Here is a 27355-nt window from a genome sequence, read left to right on the forward strand (position 1 = left end):
TTTGAATAAACATATAAATGTTTAAAACAATTTAAAGATAAATTCTAAGATTTATGCATTTTTTCTATTTGATCGGTACACTTGATTAAATTGAATATGATTCTCGTTTTCATTGTTTATTCAACTCAACGATACGATACGTTAGGTTTAAAAATAGGGGGGATAGAGCGCTAGTTGTAACTACGACCACATGGATTTGACAGACTAAGACGACCACTCGACGAAACGTCATTTAACTCTACTAAAAACCATATTTTTTTTTTCATCCGTGAGCTATTACCTAACATTTCCATACATTTTTGCTTGTGTGAAAAGTAAGTACTGATAAAATCAATTATTCTTCAATTTTATTCAATTTTTTTCTGAGTTTTATCGAAATTGATCACATGAATTTCATAAATCATTTCATAATTTTATTTGGGGTTTTCGTGTGTTTTTTTCAGCAAGAAGGAAATAATGTTCCGATTGGTCGCTACGCAATTGTCAAAAGTTGGACACAGTGCCGTTCTCGGTCGCACTGGTGTGAATGCAGTGGCTGCACGTTTCTGTCACCCAGGAACACCCGATATCTATGATCCAAACTTTGATGCTCAATACGAGGCATACTTCAATCGTCAAGATATTGACGCTTGGGAAACTCGCAAGGCAATGAACGATTTACTTCGTATGGATTTGATTCCTGATCCAAAAATTATTGTTGCTGCATTGAAAGCATGTCGTCGTCTCAATGACTATGCATTGACCACTAGATGGTTGGAAGGTGTACATCATCGATGCGGTGGCGATGAACAAACTTGGAATTGGGTTGTTCAAGAAATTCGTCCAACTTTGAACGAATTAGGCATTTCCACACCACAAGAACTTGGATACGGTGTACCAGAATTGGCTTTGAAGCGCCCTCACGAATACTAAAACACCAGTAAGGAAATTTTCGTTTAAATTACACTTAGCAGCCAATTGTTCTTTTCATTTGAAGAAAAAAAAAAAGTAATGTATTAAATGGTGAATTAAAAAGTCAATAAATGATATCCAAGTAAATGTAAAAATGTTTGTTTTGGATTTCTTTTTTCTTACTTGAAAAACTGTGAGTATTTCCGACTTTTGATTGTGTCATTGACCTTTTTGGAAATGGGCAGAGATACTAATCCATATGCGATTCATTTTGAAGGAAAAATGGCTTAGACTCAAACTTATTCATATTAGTTGCAATGTATTCTTCTTTGTATGAGAGTATGAACAATGAACATGATATGGAACAACTGCATCATATCGAATATGCATGAGTTGACTGCACACATGCCATAGCTAAAGGTTTATGTCGTTTTCACAGTTCATTTAATGTATTGATCAGAAGTGGAAAATAGATTTTCGCCAGTCTTTCATGCGATGCTTCGCATGGCATGCGAATAACTGTGTGCAAACATGCATAAATGGATAACTGCCGCAGTATGCACTTCACTGTGTGCATCTTTGCACTACTTCTTCAACAAACAAAAAGTGGAAAATATGCTGAACTCGGAGCTGGGCAATCGTAATGCGGCCAACTTTTCGTCAGTCGATTTTAACCTCGCTGATCGTTCAGACGTAATCCTTTTTGGATCGTGTAGTGTTCACACACAAAACAGTTCTGATGCACTAAACAGACAGAGAAAAAAAAAACATCAGAATTGAATATATTAGCTTAAATTCAATAAATTAATTGCTTGAAACAGCAAATTGAGTGCCACTTTTATTGTGATTTATAATAAGTGTTGAAGGAAACAAAATAAAACTTCTACATAGAATTTAATGATTGCACAACCAAAAAAAAATTACTTGCTATAAATTTTTCACTGTTAACATATTCCAAGTTTTCGATAAATAAGCAGGCAAAAAACGCGAGCTTTCTTTTACAATGTAGACTATTTTAAAATATTCTACTGATTTTGTGATGTTCCCATGAAATTCGGGTTGAGAAAGAGAAAAAAAGAAGAAAAAAACAACTTTATTTCACTTAACTTATTGGATATTTAATGAAGTGTGAAACATTCTAGTGAAATCGAAATTTTTTCATAACACTAAACACTTGATCAGTTTAAAGGATTACAGGATGGTTGACGCCGTTGTTCAAAAATCGGTAAGTAACATATCGTGAAAATTGCACGATTATGTAATGCAGAAGACCTATTTTTCGCCACATCTCCATCACCATGCACATCGATTCACGATGGTGCATTTGGAACATGCGTTGTTCTATTTTCAAAAATTTCTATGCGAAACGAAAAGGCAACTGACATCGAAATGACTGTTTGACCCAGTTTCAAATGTGGATGGAAGAAGACATTGGAATTCATACACAAGTTCTCCCATACACACGCAGCATGCTTGGGTCATACAGCCAACCCGCTGAATTTCAAATGGGAAATTGGGGCGTTTTTTTTGTTCTTTTTTTCTAATAAGGGTTTTATGGGGGAATTTAAATTTCTCAACCAGTTAATGAGATTTGGAATATCGTATGATTATCACTGTGCGATGAGTACGATTATTGATTAAGTAACTATCTCGAGTCGCATCAACGTCTTATAGAAATATGATAGCCCATTTAATTGGGCTATTAATCAACGATATTCCTAAGTTCACTTTGAAAATTTCTAGTTCGTTTGACGTGGTTTCACAATCAATAGATTTGTGTTAATAGGCCTGACTACGCCTTGAATTGTTATCGTTGGGAATGATTAACTGACGGCCTGAGAGTGAAATAATAACCTACAAGATGTATTTACAGAAGTATAGAATAGAAACAAAAAATGCGAATAAGTATATTGTAAATTTTCTGAGCGCAAAAACCAAACCTGCCTATTAGGATCGACCAATCTAGTAGGCAGGTTTGGTTTTTGCGCTCAACATTTGTGTGACGAACGACGTTTGTGTGTTTGGTTTTTGCGCTCAGAAAATTTACAATATACTTATTCGCATTTTTTGTTTCTATTCCATACTTCTGTAAATACTTCTTGTAGGTTATTATTTCACTCTCAGGCCGTCAACTGTATTTGGTTTTTATGTTGATATCTACATTCATTGTGAAAATGTAATTGAAATAGGAATTATTGTTGAGGGACGAAATCACTTCCTTGAAAAATTTCATTTTCTTCGTTTCTTTTCAAGAAGAAACAATATGAATAAAATAAAATGAAGAAAATCCAAAGGAAGAATATTTTATATTAATGAAATATACATATTTATAAACATCTTTGGGGAGAACAACTAGTATAGGCAGAATTCATTATTTATTTTTTCGAACTGAAACTACGGTTAAAATCAAAATGTACAATCGAATCGTGTAGATGGAGACGGTTGAATATTATTTATTTCACTTGAATGTCATATATGATGTACATATGCGTACATATTTAGAAGTTAGCGTGTAAAATTAAAATGAAATGTGAAATCAAATCTGGAAAATTATTATTCCATACACCGACAAGAATAGATTAGCAAATTGATGTTGATAGAAAGTTTATGGAAACGATCGATTAAACAGTAATGCAGAGAGCATGTGAAGAATTTCAACTGAATCATTGAAAAATGCATTCAGCCGGCAAGAATGGTGGAAAAACGAAGCAATAAAAAATATGACCAAATAGCGCAAACAAAAACGAGCCAACAAAAAAGTGTGTAGAACCAGAAAAAGGCAGTAGAAGTGCCATTTTTGCTATTCACTTATAATTACAAACACACCGCTGGTTGCTTCTTTTTTGTTCATGTTTCTTCAATACAATTCATCAACATTAATATAACATCTATTCAAGAAAACATTGGACGTAGAAAACAATGCGAATGGCGAAGGTATTTGTCGAAATGTTTGCGGCATATATGATTTCATCTATGAAAGCGGGTACGTTTGTGTACGTTGTACATGTAAGCAGCAGGCACGTGAAATGAGCCAAATAAGCTTCGTTTCCATGCGACGCACATTCATACTAACACATGGTCGTTACACACACAAGAACATATAGTGTGTGTGTTTTTTTTTTCTTTACTGAAATGTTTTTTTTTTTTGTTTCCATTGAATTACTGGTCCCAAAGGAAAACTATAATAAATGATTGTTTTTATGCGTAACTGAACGAAACGTCCGTTCGATATGTTTGTGCATGTGTGTATGAGCGTGCCTACGTATGTGAGTAGCGTGTGTGTGAATGTGAATGACGTGAACGCGGTGCGAGAGAGAGAGAGAGAGAGAGAGAGAGAGAGAGAGAGAGACAGACAGACAGAGTGTGTGGACGAGAGCGCGGTAGGTATGTGTACGGCGTTCGCGTCCGTATGGTTAAGCATCAGAAGAGGTAAGCGCTTCAATCTCGATTGATCCGTAGTTGTGCTCAGTGGTGCTTTGAATGTAAGTTCAACTCAATTCCATTTCGTTGTACAGAATTTTTTAAAATTCATTCTGCGTTCTGTACTAGTAACGCAATTACGGGCCACTGTAACTCGAGAGAGAAAGAAAAAAGTGAAGAGTGTAGTTTTCTTTTTCCAGAACGAATCTATGTTCTCATTTTTTTGTTGTAAATTTCTGACTTATTATTAAAAGTGTAATTATTGCTGTGTTTAATTATAGATTGGTTGCGTAATAATTGAATCAAATAGAACAGTGCCCAAGTAAAATGAGCATTGGAAATACGCTCATTTAATAATGAAACAAGAGAAATTACAGTTTTAGTGGCGTGTCGATTGGCACATAAAGTGGGATGAATTGGTTATTTTATTGGCATTTTTGCAAGTGAAAGACAACAACACACATCACACACTGTATAGCGACACAAACAATATAGGAACTGAGAATAGTACCAAACTTAGTGTCATGTCGTCGTATAATATACGCGATTGACCATAAGTACGCAGTATTTCGTGTACCAAAATTAGCTTATTACGAAGCAAAAATGTGCCTGTTCCGAAAATAATTGTGTGTTTTTTTCGCTGCATTTTTTTTTCATTCTCAATGTTTCAAAAAACAAATAATTATTTGGCATATTATACAATGTGAACAAAAGGCAAAACAAACGAATTGAAGTGAATAAGAACGAAACAAAAATGATTGAAATAACTATTGGGATAGTTGAGAGTGCGCGTATATGTCTGACGATGATATTTTAAGAATGCACAACGTTTTTTTTTTTTCATCTTCTCTCCGGTGTCTGAATGATTTCTTGTGCTCGTATTTGTTGAAATGATACATCTAAAAACTCACAACAAAGTAGCTAATTAAATCGAAAACTGCTCCTTGATAGGGCACTCTAAAACGGCTCAACGCTGTTTATTTCCATCCATATGTTTTTCATTTTGGAAGATCTTATGAGATTCTTCCGTTTTCATGGAATAAACGAGTTTTTTTTTATTTCCTTCCTCGTCGTTTAGCATATATGAGTCGACCAAAGTGAAATTTCGACACAAAAGCAAACACAAAATACCTAAATAATCCAGAATATAAAATAAAAGTACACGGTAGAAGCATTTCAATTCTATAGGCGAGCAACACCAAAATAAAACACATAAATACATAAATTTCGAAGAGAAGCGGTTCTTGTGCGGTTCCAAAAAAAAAGTTAAACTAAAAATAGGAAATGAATGTTGTTAAAAAGAAATTTCCATCGCTTCAAACTCTCGGTGTAAGTTTATACCATTTCAACAGGCCATAATGCAATGCCCTCCCGAAAATAATATTGAACGTCTAACAAATAATTCACATACGTGTGTTGCATCTTGTTTTTGTGTGTTCGTGTTCTCCTCTAATATTTTTAACTCTCGAAAACTATTCAAGTTGTTTACTTGGTGTTCTGATATCATTTCATTTCATTTTATTTCCATTCAATTCGACAATGATTTTGCGTAAATCGAATACATAGTTGTTGTTTTTTCTTCCCAAAGACGTGATGTGTATACAATACTTAATACTTATATTTATATCATAACGTAACCCGTTATCATGTGTTAACTGATTAAGAGTGTTGAACATTTATAATATAATTCATTGCGAAGACATTTCAATTTGATATAGAAATATGAACTGAAAAGATTATAAATCAATTGAATATACGTGAAGATTTACTGGGTTGATAAAAAGAGACAGCCCACAACAATTAAAAGATTACGTCAAAAATGGGACACAGTCCGGCCAGCAAATTGCATTAACTAGAATTTAAATGAGCTATAAAACAATGAATGTTGTGTGAATAGAATTTTTAGTCATCGGCATTCATTTGATTGGTCGCCTCTTATTTTTGAAGCAATGCATGACTCACCCAATATAAACGAACGGGTATAATTGGTATGCAAATGTTTAATGTAATGTAAAATTTAATTTACTCCAATTCAAGAACAATTGGAAAATATGTGAATTCCAAGAAATGACTAGAAAAATGCGTGATGTCTTTTTATTTGTGCTCAGTACAGTTGGTCATATGTGAACGATATATACGTATATATGTATGATGCGATGAAAACTGAAGAGATTGTTCTGTGTCTAGTAGCTAATAGATAGGTTTCTAATTTTGGTACTTGAGTATAGAATTTAACGGCATAATAAACAGGCTCCGAATATCGGCATCAAAAAAACACAAACACTCTTTAGTATGGGATACTCTCATTGTACATGTTTCATTCCATTGGGTTTTGCGACCGAGAGCAACGTCAATATATCAACGACAACAGCAACAGCAGCAGCAGCAGCGTCGTTGTTGTCGTAGCTGATACACGTTCCATACACACGCCATATATACAATCGAAAGCAAACCGATCAGTTGAAAATAAGTACACGAATTCCATTTATGCAATAGTGGTTTTGATTAAGACTAAATTTTTTTAATGGCATTTTCTTTACTTTTATGGTTGAGAGAAGCCATGTTTTTCGTGCTTCTTCTCTCTTTTGCTATCTGATTTTCATTTGATTTCTTATTTGTTGTTTTTTTTTGGCATCAACATACTTACGACTTGAACTCAATAAATCGGTTCACTATTTCTTGCATCACATTGGTATACAATGCGTATTGCTCTTTTCTTTTCGTTAGCTTCATCTTCTTTATTTTCAATCTTCTTCTTTAGATCTTTCGTTTTCGAAAGGAAATGCGACTAATTGAATGTAAATACCTCATCTAAAGGCTATCTAATAAATTGCTATCATTTGCAATTGTACAATGCAAACTAGATTGGCGATTCAGTTGAATTTTATGTGTATTTTTGTTTTCAAACCGACAAAGGCAATATAGGCTAGGTGATCTCATCGTTTATCGTGAATGCACGTATTATCTATGCCATCGTAAAAAAATGTGAACAAATAGAAGAATGAAAGGAAAACTTCAATAGCTCAAACAATCGTCGACGGTTCAATGGGTATTTAATGAGGAATCCACTTTTCCATTTCAAATGTGCAAAATGAAATGAGCCTTATAAAACAATTCAAAATCCAAAGATAAAGACAAACCAAACCGAAAATTCGTTTTATGCGGTAATATTTGCACATTTATTCTGATTATGTGACGAATGTGGTTTCGATGCGTCAAATGTCAAAATCACACGGCAAAAAAAAATGAGATTCCAGTTCTGCGAGAGTCGAAAACGAGAGGCAACAGACTGGATATCTTGTTTTTCCTTGGTGTGCAGCTAAAACGTGTAGGTGATGAACATAAATTAGCATTGCCAAAATAACCAATGAAATATTATTATACAGGTGAAGTCAGCCGATGTGATAATTGATTCTCGCACATTTCGCAACTTGATTCTTGAGCCGGTTATACTGCACGAACAAATCGAAGGCACTTTGAATCTGAATCCGAATATAATAACACTGTGCGATATTCCACTTTCGGATGCATGATAATTTTATTTGATTCAATTATCAAGTGCTTCTTTCAATTCTTACACAATAAAATCGAACATGATCAAGTTTCTTTGGGTTCTCTATCGTTCTCTCTCACTCTTTTTCAAAACGATCGCGTTCAGAAGTAATTATATTGCATCAAAGTCTTCGATTTCAGTCGAAAATTGATCGGACAAATTACAACTGAACACGACCGTCAATCATTCATAGTCGGTTGGATTACAAACCAGTTTCGTTGTATTTCCGAAGCAAATAAAAGCGATCAAACCAACGAAACACTTCCGCAACGGTTTTTTCTCTGCGGTAAAGCCATACCAAAAAATGTCTTGAACCAACTTGTCAATGGGCCTATACACGTTTTCAATTGTTCTAAATTGGGCCTGCTCATAATAATTACGATATTTAATTGCTATCAAATCGTATGTATCTTGCTCAATGCGTGATTTTTTTTCTTCATCTGTTGCTGTTTCCATGATGATGTAATACAGCAACAGAATTTTAGTCACGTTCACACATACGCGTCCACATCGATGGACATACAAGCACAGTCATGGCGTGTATGTATACATATTACACTCACACACATTGTGATTATTTGTCTATTTCCATTGTTTCAAGGTTTTTTGTTTTCATTCGCCACACATTGGTTGTTATAAGCTGCGTATTATGTAACAAACGAAATTCTAACGATGTTGGAATTCATTACCACGAATCGAAAGATCGCATTGAGCAAACAAAAGTGAGTAGCAAGCAAATATGAGTATTCACCATAAAATAATAACTACAACGGCTAGTGAAGAAGATACAAATCTTTTGTATGGCTCTGGGTTCAAAACACTTTTGAACTGCCGCATTCCATTTCGCTAGCAATTATTATGTAGTCGACGAAACAAAAACGTTCATTGTGGCACTGAATTTTCAATTTATGCACACAGATGCATACAGCCCCGCAATGCATTCAGCCGTCTGTATAAACATATTTTTTGCATGGAAAAAGTTAATGATCCCAATAGAAAGTCATTTTTCCATTGAATGTAACGCAGACGCGGCATTTTGCATTACAAAAGCCGACCGTACAATCTACGGCAAATGAATAAAATGAAAAAAGCGACAGCTCAAGAGATTAAAACATAATACGATGCAACCTATTGGCATTACTTGTAAGAAGAAGCCTTTTAAATGATAAAATGTATCGGCATTATTCCACCAAAATGAAAGAGAATAAAACAACAAAATATAGAATTGCGAAGAAAAGCATATAGAAGTATCGCATGCTTTTATCAATTCGCAATGTCATTTCGGTTAACCTATAGCACAGCAGTGGAACGGGTTTCGTGTGCAACTTTCGCATATACATGCATATCCCCAGCTATACACAAACACAGTATACACGCAAGAGAAAAAGCCGCAAAGCGGCTCCATAATCATCTCTCTATTTACAAACATCGGCGTTTGTTTCACTGTCACGCGACATTCTCTCGCTCGCTCTGACCTTTACACATCGCTATTAACAACGATGACGGCATTCATTGCGACGGCGCCGAACCATTCTAGCACTAATACCATGGACGGTATGCATTATGATGAGATCACCATGTATACGTACATGCCAAAAACTACCCCTTACGAAATACACCCATAAATGATGGTGAAACTATCCACTTTCTGTATAGTTCGCTTCAGTCTTCGACGAATCCTTAAACTGAATGGTTCCAAACAAAATAACGGGAACAATTTATAGCTTTTCACCACAAGAAAATTCTAGTCTAACATTGCTTCATAACTGTGCTGAATAGATCATTCGACAAATAGAATTATAGCTTATTTAAATTTTAGTGTGTTTTTTCCAAATAAGAAAATGTAACCGAATTCATCATTTTTTTTCTTCGCTTTTAAAAAATTTGCTGAAATTAGCTAAAATTATCGCGAAAATAAATCGAGAAAAAATAATAATTTTCGATTGAAGTGCAGACATATTTGTTGTAACAAGAAAAGAATAGGAATACGACCTTGAGATGGTCACCGAAAATGGAATTCAGGTAAAGCAATTTTTCTTCTTTATTTTATCATTCAATATTTTTTATTTGTATTTTTATTTCATTCGTGAAAAAATTAAGATTTTCAGTTGACTATTGGTGAGAAAATTCGACAGAATTTTCTTACCCTTCACAGACATCGCCCACCATCTTGTTTTTCACTCACAGAAAATTATCGATTATTTCATAATGAGCTTCTAGCAAAGGGAAAACCTATGAAATCTCTTGTTATTTTCAAAGCAATGTCTATTTTTATTATGGAAATGACGAAATAATTATAATATCAAGGTTAATACATTCGGACGAAAATCGACTGAATGTTGAAAAAAAATTTCATTTGCCGCAATTCGATCGATAATTTCATAGCAATAGGGCAGATAAGGAAACGCTATCAAATATGGCGGTGGCTCGACCAAAAGAAGAAAAAAAAACTCTGTCTAGCTTTAATACTTTTTTGCCAAGTACCCCACGAAAAAATTGTTCAAACGCGTCAATTCTGTAATGGCGTGCCAATTGCCCAAAAAATTCCATTTAAATTGGAAAATAGCCATTTTTCTTGTACGGAAAAGGCAAAATGATGACATCACAATTGGATAAAAAAAAACCTATATGACAAGTTCTTCAAATTGGCCTATGAGGATATACTCGCGCACGCACACTACAACAAGTGATTCGACAGTTTCACCAATTGCCCTCTTCCGTAATATCAACTATTTGTATGGGAACCGGTTTCGAATAGCGAATGTTCCGAGTAATACCAAAGTTGAAATTATGGAAAAGGGCTGTGCGTGCCGGGTGTGTGTATTGTGCATTGGGGAGTCGGATATTGATGTGGTAACAAGTGCACAACACAATCAAAACACTGCTAGAATTTTTCTAGCAATTGTAAAGCATGCGCATACCGCACCCAAAAATCACATGAGGGGTTTATTTGTCTTTTTGTTATGGTCTCGTTTGGAATATTTGGAATTCTGTTCATTAATACATAACAGCACGACGACGTTTCCCTATGACGTGATATACTTCATGTACGGCAGTAACGTTGTGTGTTGCCAGGATGTCTGGCTCGCCACTGTTCTACATTCACCCGAAAATCGTGTATTATATTAATTAGTTGTTGAGTTTTGTCGAAATAAAATTGGGGTTCGATGTTAAATGACATGTAGTTGATCGATGCATGACCGAAAACAAAGTGCACAACCCTATATGCACTGTGATGGCGAACATTTATGAGGGTGGTTTTCAGCGTAACATAAATAAACAATAAAAATTCGTTGGAACCCTTATTAATGTTTTTCGCGTCGAGATGAAATGATTTTAGCGGAGAAAAGTCATTTAAGTACACATACATGCGTATGTGTTATTGCCATTTATGCTTCCAGATGCATCTCGTGTAAATGCAAATAAAATTACACCCAAATCTTATGGTAAATCATTGAGTTGAAGATATATTTCAGCATCTGCAAATAACGACCATTTGGAGTGACTATTTTCGCTTTAAATCTATCTTCTTTTTTTCGGTTCGTCAAATATAGTCACATCAACACATTGCACACATCACATTCGCTTTAATGGAATTTAAGTTCTAATCAAGATCAATTTTTTTTAATACTTTATTTCACTCAATTCGTCGTTGATCCGATCGGTGTCATATGAATTAGTCGAGTACATCTGTAGCGTTCAGTCTTCGTTTTATGATGCAAACAGAAAAAAGTTGAGTTGATTTTTTATTTTATTTTGGTCGCGTTTTAAAAATGTCACCTAATGGCCAGAGAGTAGAAATCAACAATTTTGTAGCAACATTTTTTGTATGCCATCATATGAAGTGAAGCGCGTTGCATATATTTCGGTATACTTATAAACAGATATGAATGTGTATTCATCCGTGCACATTGCACAGGGTGTGGTGTTGAGTGAACAAAACCAAACATTTCTAACTATATTTAACCGGAGCAGACATTCGGCGAGAGTGTTTTTTTTTTTTGGCGTGAATTCAGGATTGTGCCGCGGCAGCATGTGTATGTGTGTGAATGACGTGTCGGGATATTTGTTGATTGCTTCGCTAATGAGTGAGTTTATTTTTGAACACATGCAGAAAACGGATACGCCCGCGTTGCTTTGCCGCTGCCATCGTATCATATGAACTCCAAACAGTTATATCATACACATGATATAGTTTTATCCTTGACTATTCTTCATGCTCTATATTTCGGAGCAAGTGATTTATTTTCCATTTATGTGCTGTTTATTCTCACCAATTCCCCTATTTATTTCGACTCCAACATTGCGAATACGCTGAAAAATGGCCAAATGTCACGCTACATTGTTTACGTTCTATCTCTGTTCGGTGTACGGCTTTGTTTTGAACACCGTTTTCTTTTTTTGGCAAGAATTTACGCAATCGCTGTGTGTTTTTGTCGGTATAGATTTCTAGAGGCAAAAAAACACTTCCGCATCAAATTCTTTTAAGATGAATTTCAGCAATATGCGATTAGTTCTTTTTTCTTCAAATCTCAAAGAACCGTATCAGAATGTTTTTTGCTCGCAATCTATTTAATCATTGTTTGATATGAGTATGAGCAGACAAGTAAATTATTACTTCCCATTTAGTTCAGTGTGCCGTCACACAAGATTCCACAATTCAACATTAATTTGGAGAGAAACAAGTCACAATGGAACCCACAAAATAAAAAAAATTATATTCGTACTATGTTTGGTTTGGTTTGGTTTAGTTATGAATTTTATATATGTGGTAGTCAACGATCAAATTGAACAATGGCATTGTGTTGCCGCAATTACACGCAGTACATACTTCCGTTTGAAGCATTGCTTCGAAGCGAATTGTTAATTTCTGTATTAGTTTATACTTTGGGTGCCCCTTTTTTATTTAATACACTTTCCAACACCTATATTTCAATAGGCAGATTGTTTTGCGTGTCAAAGATGCTACGTAAATACAAATCAATTATTTTACTTTGTTACGCAGAATCATTTTCACCGTTTCTGCTTTATTTCTGTACACTGCATGATGAGAGTAACTAAACAAATTCAACAAGTTAAAATAAAAATTGCTGCGGAATGTGCTGGGTAATGCCAAAAATAATTTTGTAGGCTTGCGCCTTCGCATTGCGTGGAATTGTTCTATTGAACGAAAGTTATTTCCTGATTTTCTGTTAACAAATAATTGTGGCAAGAAGTTTAAAGTCGTGTTGATCATTTTTGTGTTAGTTCAATACTTACTTACTTAAATGAAACGCCTGCAGGCGTTTAGCATGTTCAAAGAGGAAACTTTGATTTAATAAAAAAAAAACCATTCAAAACACTCTCAATTTCAATTTGTTCAATTTTTATTTTCAGTCGGATGGAAACACATCATTCCTGCGTGCCGCACGAGCCGGAAATCTCGATAAAGTGCTTGAGCATCTCAAAAATAATATTGATATAAACACATGCAATGCTGTGAGTATTGAGTCACTTATTATTTTCGCTCATTTTCACGACGTATCGAAAATGAGAGAATTAAATTCAACGCTCTGACATACGTGTGTATAAATTATGTTGCTGTATTTAATTTTAGAATGGCTTGAATGCGTTGCATCTGGCGAGCAAAGACGGACACGTGCACATAGTGTCCGAGCTACTGAAGCGTGGTGCGTCCGTTGACAATGCAACTAAAAAGGGCAACACAGCCCTACACATAGCATCATTAGCTGGCCAAGAAGAAGTCGTTAAACTTTTACTGCAATATAATGCATCAGTTAATGCACAATCACAAAATGGATTCTCACCCTTGTACATGGCTGCACAAGAAAATCACGACTCCGTAGTAAAACTGTTACTTGCAAATGGCGCCAATCAAAGTTTAGCCACCGAAGATGGTTTCACACCATTGCTAGTGGCAATGCAACAAGGGCACGATAAAGTCGTCGCCGTTTTGTTAGAAAGTGACACCCGTGGCAAAGTTCGATTACCAGCCTTACACATCGCCGCAAAAAAGGATGACGTACGCGCTGCGACGCTTTTACTCGAGGTAAGCTCTACATGGTTATATCATTCAAATAATTTCGTTCAATTAGATTTATGAAATGATCCACAAAAATATGCTTGTATCTATGTGTGTCTATTTTAGAATGATCATAATCCTGATGTCACATCTAAATCTGGATTCACACCACTACATATTGCAAGTCATTATGGAAATGAAGCGATTGCCAACTTGCTCGTTTCAAAAGATGCTGACGTCAATTTCCCGGCCAAGCATAATATTACGCCATTGCATGTGAGCTGCAAATGGGGCAAAGCGAATATGGTGGCGTTGCTATTGGAGAAGGGTGCAAATATCGAAAGCAAAACCAGAGACGGACTCACTCCATTGCATTGTGCCAGCCGCTCAGGACATGAACAAGTTGTTGATATGCTATTGGAACGTGGTGCACCAATTAGCGCAAAAACAAAAAACGGCTTGGCTCCATTGCATATGGCTGCCCAGGGCGAACACGTTGACGCTGCTCGCATCCTTTTGTATCATCGCGCCCCAGTCGATGAGGTTACTGTTGATTATTTAACTGCACTTCACGTTGCATCTCACTGCGGTCATGTTCGTGTCGCTAAGCTATTGTTGGATCGAAACGCTGACGCAAATGCACGTGCACTCAATGGATTCACACCATTGCATATTGCGTGTAAAAAAAATCGCATAAAGGTCGTTGAGTTATTGCTGAAACATGGTGCTAGCATTAGCGCAACCACTGAAAGTGGTTTGACACCGTTACATGTTGCTAGTTTCATGGGATGCATGAATATTGTTATATATTTGCTGCAACATGAGGCCAGCCCAGACGTTCCGACCGTTCGCGGCGAAACACCATTACATTTGGCTTGTCGTGCCAATCAGGTAAATATTAGAGTGAACTGATCCAAAACTGTTCGTTCAGTAATAAACCTACGTGTATAATTTGATGTTTATTCACTCCCTGTTCATTTTTTTTTTGTCGATTTTACTTTACCAAGATTCCTTTATTCTCGTTTTCTTTCCTTCAATTCACAGACCGATATTATTCGAATTCTTTTGAGAAATGGTGCTCAGGTTGATGCCCGTGCGCGTGAGCAACAAACTGCCTTGCATATTGCATCTCGCTTGGGCAACGTTGACATTGTTATGCTTTTATTGCAACACGGTGCTCAAGTTGATGCCACCACAAAGGATATGTATACTGCTCTGCATATTGCATCGAAGGAAGGCCAGGACGAGGTGAGCAATCTCATTGCAAAAAAGATAATGGATCACATTGATACCATTTATTCGATGCAATTGTTTTGGATTCGACACAAAGAGTTCTTTATTTGATTATTTTCTTTTAAAAATACAAAGCGAAGGCAATAAGTCGATAAAGTCGTTTAGAGTTCTTTCTAGTTGTAGCTTTTATGTATGTATGTCTCTGGTTATTTTTTATTTACGATTTCTTTCATGTTTACGGTTACGATGATGATTCATTCACATTAAATTTTTTGTTATTATGATAACCGAAAGCAGACATTTATTTACGTTTGTTACGTTATATTTGTACGCACACACAGGTTGTAAAGTTTATCGGAGTGTTTAAAATGTCATATTTTGTAATTATTATTCTGATTAATAAATTACAAAATCTGGAGATGAAAGACATTTTTCATTTATTTTTTTCGTCAAATTTTGTTCTAGCCTAGAAGTTTTCGATAATTTTCACAGTAGTAAATTGTAAAAAAAAAAATGCACATACGTTTGAAACACTGTCATTTCCATTCCAAACAAAGAGACTTCTTCATTCTAGTCATGTTACACATGTCCATAAATTCCAATACATACTATTTGATAGACGCTTTTTTTTTTGAATACCTTAACCATTATTTTGATTTTTTATCGTTTTCTTTTTGTTGATGTGAATCCAATAACAACTGATATAATTAGCTAACAATTCGTTTTTTTTGTTGTCTGTTTTACAAACTAACATCAAACCAAATATTAACATATTTCCCCAGGTGGCAGCCGTTCTGATTGAAAATGGAGCATCGCTCGAAGCCAGCACCAAGAAGGGATTCCAACCCTTGCATTTGGCCGCTAAATACGGCCACATGAAAGTGGCTGAACTATTATTGCAAAAGGGGGCTCCAGTTGACGCGCAAGGAAAGAATGGAGTAAGTTTTATTTGCTTGAATTTGGGGGGAAAATGTTCGAATTTGCTTACTAATGGCTTATTCTTTCTTTTTTCCAAATTTAAAGGTCACACCACTTCATGTCGCTAGTCACTATGATCACCAAAATGTTGCATTGCTTTTGTTGAACAAAGGAGCAAGCCCTCATGCAACTGCTAAAAATGGACATACTCCATTGCATATTGCGGCCCGCAAGAATCAAATGGACATTGCAACCACTTTATTGGAATTTGGTGCTCAGGCTGACAGCGAAAGCCGTGCTGGTTTCACTCCATTGCATTTGAGCAGCCAAGAAGGGCACGTTGAAATGTCAAATTTGCTGCTCGAACACAAAGCCAATCCAAATCATCAAGCTAAGAACGGTTTGACACCATTGCATCTGTGCGCACAAGAAGATCGCTCGAATGTTGCACAAATTCTTGTTGATCATGGCGCCAATGTCAATACGAAAACCAAACAAAACTATACTCCATTGCATATGGCTTCGCACTTTGGCCAATTGAATATGGTTCGCTTTTTATTGCAAAATGGAGCCAATGTGAATTCAGACACTGCAATTGGTTACACTCCATTGCATCAAGCAGCTCAGCAAGGTCATTTGCATATTGTCAACGTGTTGCTAGAACACAAAGCAAACCCAGATGCTGTTACATCGGTGAGTTGAACAAATTCCAATTGAAATTATATCGCTGTTTTCAGCTTATGGCAACTTCTATTGATTATGTTTATGTTTCGGTTCACAGCAAGGGCAAACACCGTTGTTTATTTCGCAAAAATTGGGTTACATTAGTGTTGTTGAATCACTGAAAAATGTAACACAATCACCAAAAGATCAAATGCAAACGTCGGTCAATGAAGGTGAGAAGTATAAGGTTGTTGCTCCAGAGGCAATGCACGAAACCTTCATGTCTGATTCGGAAGAAGAAGGTGGTGACGATGCTAACACGGATCATCCATATCGGTATCTAACCGTGGATGAAATGAAATCGTTGGGAGACGATTCATTGCCCATTGATGTTACGCGTGACGAACGCATCGATTCCAATCGAATGGCTGCTTCGACCGATTCAGGCAACATGAATTTATCACAGCATGAAGATAGCATTACACCACAGAACGTCACTCAAACACACGCTGTTCTCGATGGAAAATATGCCATTGACAACATTAAAATCGAAAGACATCCCGAGCAAATCGGGTAAGTTGCAATTCATTTTTAACATAGTTACTAACAAAACCACAAAAATGAATTTCAAACTGTTCATGCTTCACTTTCAATAACTAATCACTAACAAACACCGACCATTTCTATCTCTAAATAAAATTTGCCTACACTCTGTGGAACAAACAGAAAACTACACTGGAAGAAGTAAGTCGCAAAGTTTTCTCGAACACACACACACATATTTTCACTTCAAAATTGTTGTGTAACGATTTTTTGTTCCCGTTCTTTTTTTCTACTCGCTTTCATTCTTTTTTTCGCATGTATCTTTTTATGTGTCTATCTGTCCTTCACTGTTATGTGACCTGAATATTATTATATAGCGAACTTTCTTTTAGCTTTTTGGTATCCTTTTTGGTCGACGCACGCGGAGGAGCGATGCGAGGATGCCGACACAGGTAATAAAGAACGCTAAATAAATGGCCAATCACATATACTTTTTTCTATGAAACGTTAAAATTCCTCTAAATTTTTTATATTTTACAGTGGCATCCGCATTATCGTACCTCCTCGTTCGGCTGCGCAACCTACCCGTATAACGTGTCGTTATGTGAAGCCACAACGAACGTTGCACCCGCCGCAGCTAATGGAAGGCGAAGCACTGGCCAGTCGAGTACTCGAATTAGGGCCAGTTGCAGCCAAATTTATTGGACCGGTTATCATGGAAGTGCCGCATTTTGCATCACTACGTGGGAAAGAGCGTGAAATTGTGATTCTGCGCTCAGACAATGGGGAAACCTGGCGTGAGCATCAAGTTGAAAACAGCGACGAAATCATTCACGACACGCTTACCGAATATTTTGAACCAGGAGGTATGAATTGTGACCGAATCCGAATTGAACAGAAGAAGAATGGATATAGTAATTTTCTTATTCCGATTTCAATAGATATAAATCAAATGGATGAATCGTCTGGTGGACGCATCTGCCGCTTTGTCACCTATGATTTCCCACAATATTTCGCTGTTGTATCGCGTATTCGTCAAGAATTACATGCTATTGGCCCCGAGGGAGGTGTTGTATCGAGTACGGTGGTGCCACAAGTACAAGCCGTGTTCCCACAAGGTGCACTCACCAAAAAAATCAAAGTCGGCCTACAGGTAAATCTTTTCAAACCGCGTAAAGGTGTTGCACCTGAAAATTTACGAAAAATCAGCGTCAATCATGTACCAAAAAAGAAGAAATTTTTTCTCATTTTCTGAGATGTTGATTCGAGTCATTTGCTGTTGGTTTCATTCATTTGGTGTTGGTTTTATTCAAATTAAAAAAAAAAAAAACTTAATTTAGATTTGCACAATTTTCTTTTGATGAATTGAATGCGATGAGTATTGTGCGCGGATATTCAGCAGCTCGGTTTGATTTTTTTTCTCTTTCTTCTGTTCTTGTTCAACACTGCGGTTGAATTTTAGTTTCAATTAGATTTGCAACTCTTTTTTCTCATTTAACCTGCGACATGTTCAAAGAAAAGAATGTATGCGGTGGAATTGATTCTTACTTCTCGTCGTTAAAACGGTACCATCGCTGTGACGTCTGTTGTTTACAGTCGCTATAATAATGGCCAGTAACGGTAGTTGCTCCTACGAATAATGGAAGAATCCATCATTTTTGTATTTAAATATTCAAAACATTTTCATACACTTACCTTTGTGATGGACAACGTCATACAACGAGTATTTCACTGTCTTAGAGTGAACTGCATATGGCGTCATATCCAATCCAGCCGCATTTGTTGAAAACTCGATAATATTTGTCAATTTGTCCAACGTTGTTACGGAGAAACGTTTCAAGTCTATGAGTTGGAAAGGAAATAAAATATTATTATTTATGGCACACATTAGAAATATCAATCAAAACATACGTAAAACAATGGTTTGAGGCAAGTGCTGGAATGATCAAGTTTTGTTGTGTTTTCTATTGATTCCACATTTGGTACAGTGTGCTTCGACTTCCTCTCCTCGAATGTATCATGTGCAAACTAAAATTTTGCGATACCGTTAATCTGAAAAAAATAAGAAAACCACACAAAGAATCGATTCTTTTCGAACCAAAACAAAATAAAAGCAACCTATCTGAATGGATCAGCATATCCTTGTTGTAGTTTTTTCTCTTTCTTTCATTCTCTTCATTTCATTGTTTTAAAATCTGAAAAGAAAAAAAAAAACAAAAATGATTTGAATGAGAACAAGCCAATAAAATTGTTGATTGTTGATAACTATGTCTATCATCGTCTGTCTTTAGTTTAGCACATGTCAGCATAATTTGAAGAAAATACCAACAGTTAAATGTACACAAAAATAACCTCACCAGAACAAGCACGTGTGCATGTGTAAGTGTGTGTAATACGAGCTCGCTCTCTGTCTCAACACTTGACAGTTTGAGTAGTCGCAGTGTTGCCCGTTGCCATTGTTTTTGTACGGATTGATTCGTACCAATTTGTTCGGTGTTGAAATGCTCAACGTCAAATGCAACCGTTGATGTTTCATTCTTTGGTAAACAAATCAAATTACAGTTACAGAAAAAAGCACGATTTTCAATGCGATGCGGTGACACACACACACACAAACAAACGATTCAACATCGATTCAGAAAACAGAAAACCTGCTTCTCACTTATGCTTTCAAACTCTTGGGTTCCGGGACAATATTTCATTTCATTTCATTCTCACACTTTCAGTTTCATTTTCAAATAGATGCCGCCGAAATTAGACGTGAGATTTTTTTTGATTTTCTAACATTTTCGATCCAAAAAAAAAACAATCGAGCGTCTAAGTTCAACGGTAACTAATGCTTTCTTTTCTTTGCAAATTGAAAAGGCGTACCTTCAGTACAATAACAATTCATTTATGATCAAGGCAATGATTCAAAATCGTCCATTAAATCAGGAAGAGCAAAAACACATTTTTTTTTTACAAATACCATTATCGCCAAACCCTACGATCTAGTCACTTTTTATTTACAACAATTAGAATTAGCAATTTACATGTGGTACACAGTACACTTTTATACAAGATGCATTTCGCTTTAACGAAGTACGAACACATTTATCGGAAAAATACATTTTGAAAACATTTGCATGATAAAATGGATTTTTGGATGTACAGTGCAACGCATGAAAAACAAAAATGGAATAGAACATAACAAAACACCTGTTGATTACTAATTTAATTAACAAATAATATTTAGTACCAATATTAACACATTAATTTAAACAAAAATAAGTTTCAACATTCACATCAAATACTCAATTTATTTGAAAATTTAAGACAAAAAAAGATTATATTTTCCGTAGGATCAAATGTAATATCACTTTGACAATATGCCAGATGAAAATCTATTTGAACAAAACAAAAAGTTGAACAAACCAAAAAGCTTCTAAAAAGTCATACCAACTGTATGTTGTTTCTTCCAAAGAGAAATTTTAAATTCTAGATGCAGTAGCGATTTGACAGACAATTTATTCTTTCTCGATGAAATCAATACGTTTTTGAACGCAATTTTTAAAAGCGTTTCTTGATTTCAAAAAATCTAAGTCCATTTACGACGTCTTTTCGAATTTAAGCAAAAAAAAAAGAAGATATATTATTGAGGAAACAAATAATCTATATTTATAAAGTACCAATGTGTCGGAAACGCATATTTTGAATTTTTCAATCATTTTTAGCTTGCACGTTCGTTCGTTCTCTCCTGTGTATGCGTCACAATGTTGTTGTATACAATGTTCTCTTTAAATGCGCATGCACCTCGCACTCCTAACCATAATATCGCATAATTGAATTATGCGGTTCTCAAAATATACGTTTCGGACACATTGGAAAAAGCAGTAATTGCTCTTTGAAAAACTACTCGAACATTTTTGAGCCAAAGGATTTTAATTTTAGGTTCGGTGAATATGGGTGATATTTTTAGTGGCATCACAAATTTAACTTAATCATTTTGTTCAGATTGTTGCTGATAAATTTTAATGTTTGTTTGGCGCAAAAATATCCAGAAAATACTTACCTCTGAAAATATTAGATATTTTTATTTGGCATTTTTCGGCCAGCTCAATATTATGATTCACCAGTAAACTCTGAAGTAAAGTAACTCTCTCATAGTTTTGTTACGTGATCTCTTTCTTTTGTGTTATTTCTCCCTTTATTATTTTCATACTTGAAGTTTTGATATTTTATTTATTTGTATTCGTTCTGAAATATTTCGTTTAACTTATATGTTCAGTCCATATTTATTCATCGTACATGCCTAAAAAAAATATTTAAAAAAAAAAAAACTTCAAAAAGGTATTTTTGATAGAAAAAAAAAAGAATTGCAAAAATCTAGTCAACGAAAATAATCTAAAAGTCTTCTCTTTTCCACTAAAGTTTGACTCTTGCCGAACACCCAACGAAGGGCATTATAATTTAATTAAGTCAACGTAATGACGTATACGTTTTCTTTTGCACCCTTGAAAGGGCACACATTTTTATTTAAAAATCCAAATAACTTGATAAGTTGCACTACGTTCTATTGCAATATTGGACAAACTTATGGTTTCTGTGGGAATAATGCACTGAGATAAAACTTGTAGTGATGGTATAACAGAGCTAAAATCACTTGCTGTTGACTATAATTTATGTGTGACAAAGGCTACACAATCCATGCCAAAAGTATCGTATATAAAATATAAAAATGTACAAAAATCTCTACGGAAGTAGATCAAGCCGCCAGTCACATCACGTTTGGTTCTATCTCAGATTGCAGAAATCAATTGAAATATTATACAACTAACTAAAATTAATTAAAAAAAAAAAATCCCTCAATTAAAGTATAAGCTGTACGAAAACACAATTAATCAATTTAGTATCTAACACATTGTAATCAATATCATGAATAACACACACACTCAACGCCAAAATGATGAGGAACGATGAAAACCAAATTTTTTTCTGCCCAATAAATTTAGTTTGACTAACATCTAAAAATGCAACCGTTGTTGTTTCATTGTATATTTTGTGATACTTTCTTTTGTCGACTACTTTGGATAATAAAATCAAACGAATCGAAAACAAAACACACACACACACACTTACAACAGAAATGAACAAAAGAATGGAAAGCAATGGCAAACTAACAAAATTATCTAGCCGATCGGAAATTCAACGTGGAATCAAATTCGTAAGAATTCGTTTTCCATCCGACATTATAATTTCGTTATAGTAATAATAAAAATTAATATTAATGAAGCATAACAAATGAACTCACCACCAAATAGTGGGGCTGTTCAATCTAACCACCAAAACTAAACATACTAAATTTATTAGGCGTGAAAAAAAATTTCGTTTTAGAATGAATAAAAGAGAATTGAAGTTGAACGGAATCATGAAACCAATATACCAAGATATTTTGCCAAGATGTGTCCATCACATCCATTCATGCTGAAATTAAATTATATCAAACATGTTTTGCATCAACACCAAAGTAAATTGTAAACGAAAAGAAATCATTAACACCCGAATTTCGAGTGATGATCCACACAACCACAAGAAAACACACGCATTCGTTTCATAGTTTTCCTTTGACCATTTCATATGTTTCTCTTCATTTGATTTCATGGTGCTCATTTTACTTTGATACATATTTTATGATCCATTTGCATTGCACTTTACACATCGAAAACAACATTCGCCTATGAAAATCAAACAACCACTTCAATTTGCTTCATTATTGTTATTTTTATTATTGCTATCGTTGTTTTTTTTTTTTTTTCGTCCAAAAATACCAAAATTTGTGTTTTCTGTTCTATTTTTGTTGGATTTTTTTTCTTCGCATTTGGGAGTGAAACCAATTTTGGACATTCATTTGATGCATTTTTTGTAATTTTTTTTTTTTTCATTTTGTCGATGGATGAATCGAATAAATTTTGTCACGAAAAATGTTTGAATTAAAATAATGACGAGTGAGTTATTACTTTAAATTTAACATTTTCCGTCACAATTTTTACCCATTAACTATAAAAAATGTAATCTGCCGCCAGACGTCGTAAGCCACAGAAAAAAAAATGAACGCTGGATAACATTTCACGTTGAATGGCGCCCATTCATCTCTTTTTGAAAATAACTTTAAATGGATAATCATATATATGCGTTTAATGAATGAAAACCAGGCTCAACCAATCGATCCAGACTTGACTGCCAAACTACTTGGACGCGGAGTTGCTGTTTCTCCCATTGTTACAGTCGAGCCGAGACGCCGTAAATTCCACAAAGCAATCACACTTAGCATGCCAGCACCGAAGGCTCACAGCCAAGGAATGATCAATCAGTATTCGGGCAACGCACCAACCCTACGTCTACTTTGCTCAATCACAGGTAAACACACGTTCAATTGTTTTTGACATACAATAGGATCCAATAAGATACAATCATGTATACATTATTTATTCGACTAGTAAAAAGATCGTATGGTTGCGTATTGAATAATCGTTACCACGGTTTATTAGCCATTTGAAGTATATACCAATTTTTTTTTTTATTCTTTTCGGTTTCTGTTCCTACAATTTCGTTATTCAGTTGCTATTTTTGTTCGATTGAAACTCGAAGACCATTTAGTTGAGAAGTGTACAAACAAGTCGTTCGTATCAAATATTCGAAATTAAAGTTCATTTTATTTTTCTCTTATATTACTCGTTGCGCTAATTTCTAGAGTTGATTTTGAAATTGAATTATTTATATACAAAAGCCAGCTTTTCTAACTACGCTATTTTTTATGTGAAAAGAGAAGTTTAAAAAGATTTTTTTACTTTTCATTTTTTCATTGGTTTTGATTCTTGCACTATTGATACATTCTCTTGTAAGTGACGCGTGGAGTCGATTATTATTAGTACGATCAATCGTACTATTTTAATACGTATATCAATAAGCTGAATTCCAATAGAGATTCGTGCTATATTTTGCGATACGCCCAGTTTGCTATTTTTCTATTGATTTCAAATGGGACAATTTTTCGTAAAAACAACAACTATGTCGAGCCTTAATTTCACTCCTTCTTTTTTTTCTTTGATTTTGAATTGTCTCGTTTTTTGTATCGCTCACAAAAGATTGTATCTTATTATGATTGAGTCATTTTAACTTGTAAAATAGACACTGCGAGATTCCGGGAAATTGAAAAGAAATTCGGAAAAAGGATTAAAATGAACAATGATGGTATTACCAACAGAAATATAGGTCAAACATGATAACGTCACCAAACATCGAAACCACTAACACTTTGAATATTTAAAAATAATGAAAAAAAAAAAACTATGATATCCGACATTAGGTGAAACGGCAAACGTTGAGGTCAAAGGAAAAAATCAGCTTCTTTGAAATATAGTTTGATTGATAAATTGATTAGCACTTTAAAATAATAATGAATACAATTAAAATGTGTGTAGAATATTTTTCGTACTAATTGCGAAAATTGCTTGTGTGCACGCATACCATTCTTCATCAAGGTGTGTTTCGGAAAAGATCTCTAAAAGGTAACTAACCCAACAAACTCTAGATAAAGCAAACTAATTATTTAATAAAAAAAAAAAAATACAAATCAAACAAAAAAAAAATCGTAATTTATCTTTTTTTCTGAAAACAAGAAATAAAAAAAAAAAACAGAAACAAATTACTTTAAAGAAGTACTTAATAAATAAACACCAGCTTGGGGCAACCTAATTCTTGTACATGTACATGAACTATCTGAAATTGTTGAAGCAACCAAAAATTATAAAGAAAAACAAATATATTGCATATTTTTCCGTAGATTTCTTTTAATTTCGATGATTTTCCATGATTTATTCGAATCGAATTTTCATACGTCTTCATTATTTTTCCGCATTTTTTTCTCCACATATATATTTGTCAGAATCAAATGTATTTTGCTTTGGCGTGTCCACCAATTCACAAATTTCTACATATATCTTTTGACATCCATTTCCAATCGCTTCACCGATTCTTTTTTGAGAAAAGCACTTTTATGCATTTGTTCATTCTTTTGATTTGTAAATTACGAAGACCAAAACAAGCATCAGCAAAATGGTTGTTTTGATCGCAATTTCCTTCAATTTTACCAAGGAAAAAAGCAACAGCTCGTTTTTTTTTATTTTCCATAAAAGAAAACAGAACATTTGAATGTTCACCAGTTTCACTATTGTGAGAGTGACACGTTTGGATTTTGATGAGATTCTTCAGCACTGCGCTTTCTTTGCAGTTTATAATACAATTTTTTTTCTCAAGCCGATAAATTCATCGCGCTACTAATTGTCAAATTGCACACTTTTTTGCTTTACAAAAATTTAACTAAATTCTGTTACTTTGATTCATCTCACACAAACACACACACACACACATACACAAACACAGCTTTCTTTCCGTTGTTTATATTCATTTTCGAAACAAGGAATATATTCAATTTTCTTTATAAAATGTTTTCCAAATTTTTGGCATAAAAACTTATACTTTTATGCTGAAACAAAAAAAAAAATTTATCCCAACACCGTATTGATGAGTGTCATTTGCAAATCACAAATCAGAAAGAGAAAAAAAATAATCCAAAAAAAAGCAAACAAAACATATTAAATAATTCGTTTTCAATCAAATTTAGAGAGCAAAATTGAAACTCGAAGCAAAGATTGTATAAAGTTAGTTGCCCACAAGGGAACTTTTCTGAAACCGTTGCTAAAAACCATGAATTTACTCATTTCTTTTTCAAACAAGCGACTTATTGCTTTTCCCTCCTGTCACACGCAACAATTTCCATCTAACTCAAACAAAACATTGAAATTCAAATTATGTATATATTTTCTAAATTTAAATGCAACGACAAAAAATACGAGAATTGCTAAATAATTAAAAAAAAATATAGCTCTGCGCTTTCGGCTCACGCTCTGGCTAAGCGTTCCTAATTATTTAAGGCTTAGGATAGATATATGTACATGTTGAGGGCCTCGACATTTTGAGGGCATTCGATTTATGCTGTTGATATTAAGTTCCATTTTGAATTTGAAAGAATGATAAGGATTCTTCACATAAAATTGAGAGAAAAAAATAGAAATAGATCAATAGAGGGAGGCGATTCAGTTACGTCAAACACGACATTTGTTATTAAGGATTGATGATTTAGGTCGTGGTAAAAACAGACTACGAAACTTATTATTCGATTATTAGTCGAATATATGTATAGATATATTCCTTGAAAAAACATCGGAAGAACTCGGCTCTTCTTTCTATTAAATAATTCGTGCATTCGTTTGGTAAGTATGGATGTTTTCTTTCTCAATGAAGAGTCAAAACAAAAAATTAACTAAAATAGTATTCGAATTTGTTTGTTGAAATTCAGGCGTTTTTAAGTGCACATTTTGATTTCATACAGTAGTACAAATGTTACCAAAGAAACTGATATTTATATATATATCCATAGATGTCTTTTGAATAGTTGTAAACAAAAATTTTCGCTGAACAACAGATGAAAAACGTTCTTGTCACAGCCAACAACACATTTATGTAAAACCATTGATTTACTCGTATTTTTTAAAGTCCATCTCGACTTAATTGGAAGTTAAAGGATGATAGTAAAATATGTACATAATTTAAATTCATAGGCATGAATGACGAAAGAATTTCATGTGTGTACAAAAAAAAACGGTGATTAGTAATGGTTTCGAAAAATATATTAGTTAAACCATTTTTTTGAGTTATTTTATCAATAAGATTTAGCCCATGGACATATACAAAACGGATAAAATTGATTGCGTGTCGAAACAAAAGAAAACATATTCGTTTTTTGAAGAAAATACCGACGCGCCATGAATTTTATTTGCAGTGCTCGTAGGTTTTTAGCGAAATCCAAAAGTCACACTTAAGATAATTACAGTAAAAAAAAGCCAATCACAGCAATCGATTCTACTGTAAATAGTTGAAATTCTTCATTTTGTAAATATATTTGATATTCGTTCGGAGATTTTTTTTCCTGAGTTTTTGCATAAATTTTAATATTTTGTGACTTTCTCCACGCCCGTTGCATCATTCTTTTTCTTTTAAAATGACAAACCAAT

The 27355-nt window shown here is 34.4% G+C and overlaps 2 protein-coding genes and 1 long non-coding RNA gene across 26 annotated transcripts in view; 2 read left to right on the forward strand and 1 right to left on the reverse strand.

The window, feature by feature from the left end:
- The first annotated feature begins 184 nt into the window (after positions 1-184).
- Positions 185-1038, forward strand: LOC129565232 (cytochrome c oxidase subunit 5A, mitochondrial). Its single transcript, XM_055439836.1, has 2 exons — positions 185-314; positions 444-1038. The coding sequence occupies exon 2, from the start codon at positions 457-459 to the stop codon at positions 910-912; it is 456 nt and encodes a 151-aa protein (XP_055295811.1). The 5' UTR covers positions 185-314; positions 444-456; the 3' UTR covers positions 913-1038.
- A 3176-nt stretch (positions 1039-4214) lies between these two features.
- LOC129568522 (ankyrin-3-like) overlaps positions 4215-27355 on the forward strand; it is a 29692-nt gene continuing 6551 nt past the window's right edge. For 2 of the 24 annotated variants that reach the window (XM_055446523.1, XM_055446513.1), the window contains exons 1-13: positions 4424-4868; positions 5390-5640; positions 13241-13342; positions 13461-13913; positions 14013-14777; positions 14931-15134; positions 15902-16057; positions 16143-16730; positions 16819-17273; positions 17621-17695; positions 17784-18109; positions 18185-18396; positions 23435-23639. In XM_055446523.1, coding sequence (XP_055302498.1) covers positions 5596-5640; positions 13241-13342; positions 13461-13913; positions 14013-14777; positions 14931-15134; positions 15902-16057; positions 16143-16730; positions 16819-17273; positions 17621-17695; positions 17784-18109; positions 18185-18396; positions 23435-23639 — 3586 coding nt within the window. In that variant the 5' untranslated portion in view covers positions 4424-4868; positions 5390-5595. Of the gene's footprint in view, positions 4938-5389; positions 9887-13240; positions 13343-13460; positions 13914-14012; positions 14778-14930; positions 15545-15901; positions 16058-16142; positions 16731-16818; positions 17274-17620; positions 17696-17783; positions 18110-18184; positions 18581-23434; positions 23640-27355 lie in introns of those variants that run through there. The other 22 variants (XM_055446551.1, XM_055446531.1, XM_055446590.1 and 19 more) reach the window with 21 other exon arrangements.
- LOC129568615 (uncharacterized) lies at positions 18751-19295 on the reverse strand. Its single transcript, XR_008687970.1, has 3 exons — positions 19155-19295; positions 18939-19085; positions 18751-18873 (listed from the first exon to the last, which is right to left on the reverse strand). It is a non-coding gene; the product is annotated as an uncharacterized LOC129568615 (long non-coding RNA).

This window comes from Sitodiplosis mosellana, unplaced genomic scaffold (genome assembly GCF_009176505.1).
Source record: "Sitodiplosis mosellana isolate CC-2019 unplaced genomic scaffold, AAFC_SMos_1.0 Smas_scaffold_1, whole genome shotgun sequence".
Taxonomy (NCBI): Eukaryota; Metazoa; Arthropoda; class Insecta; order Diptera; family Cecidomyiidae; genus Sitodiplosis; species Sitodiplosis mosellana.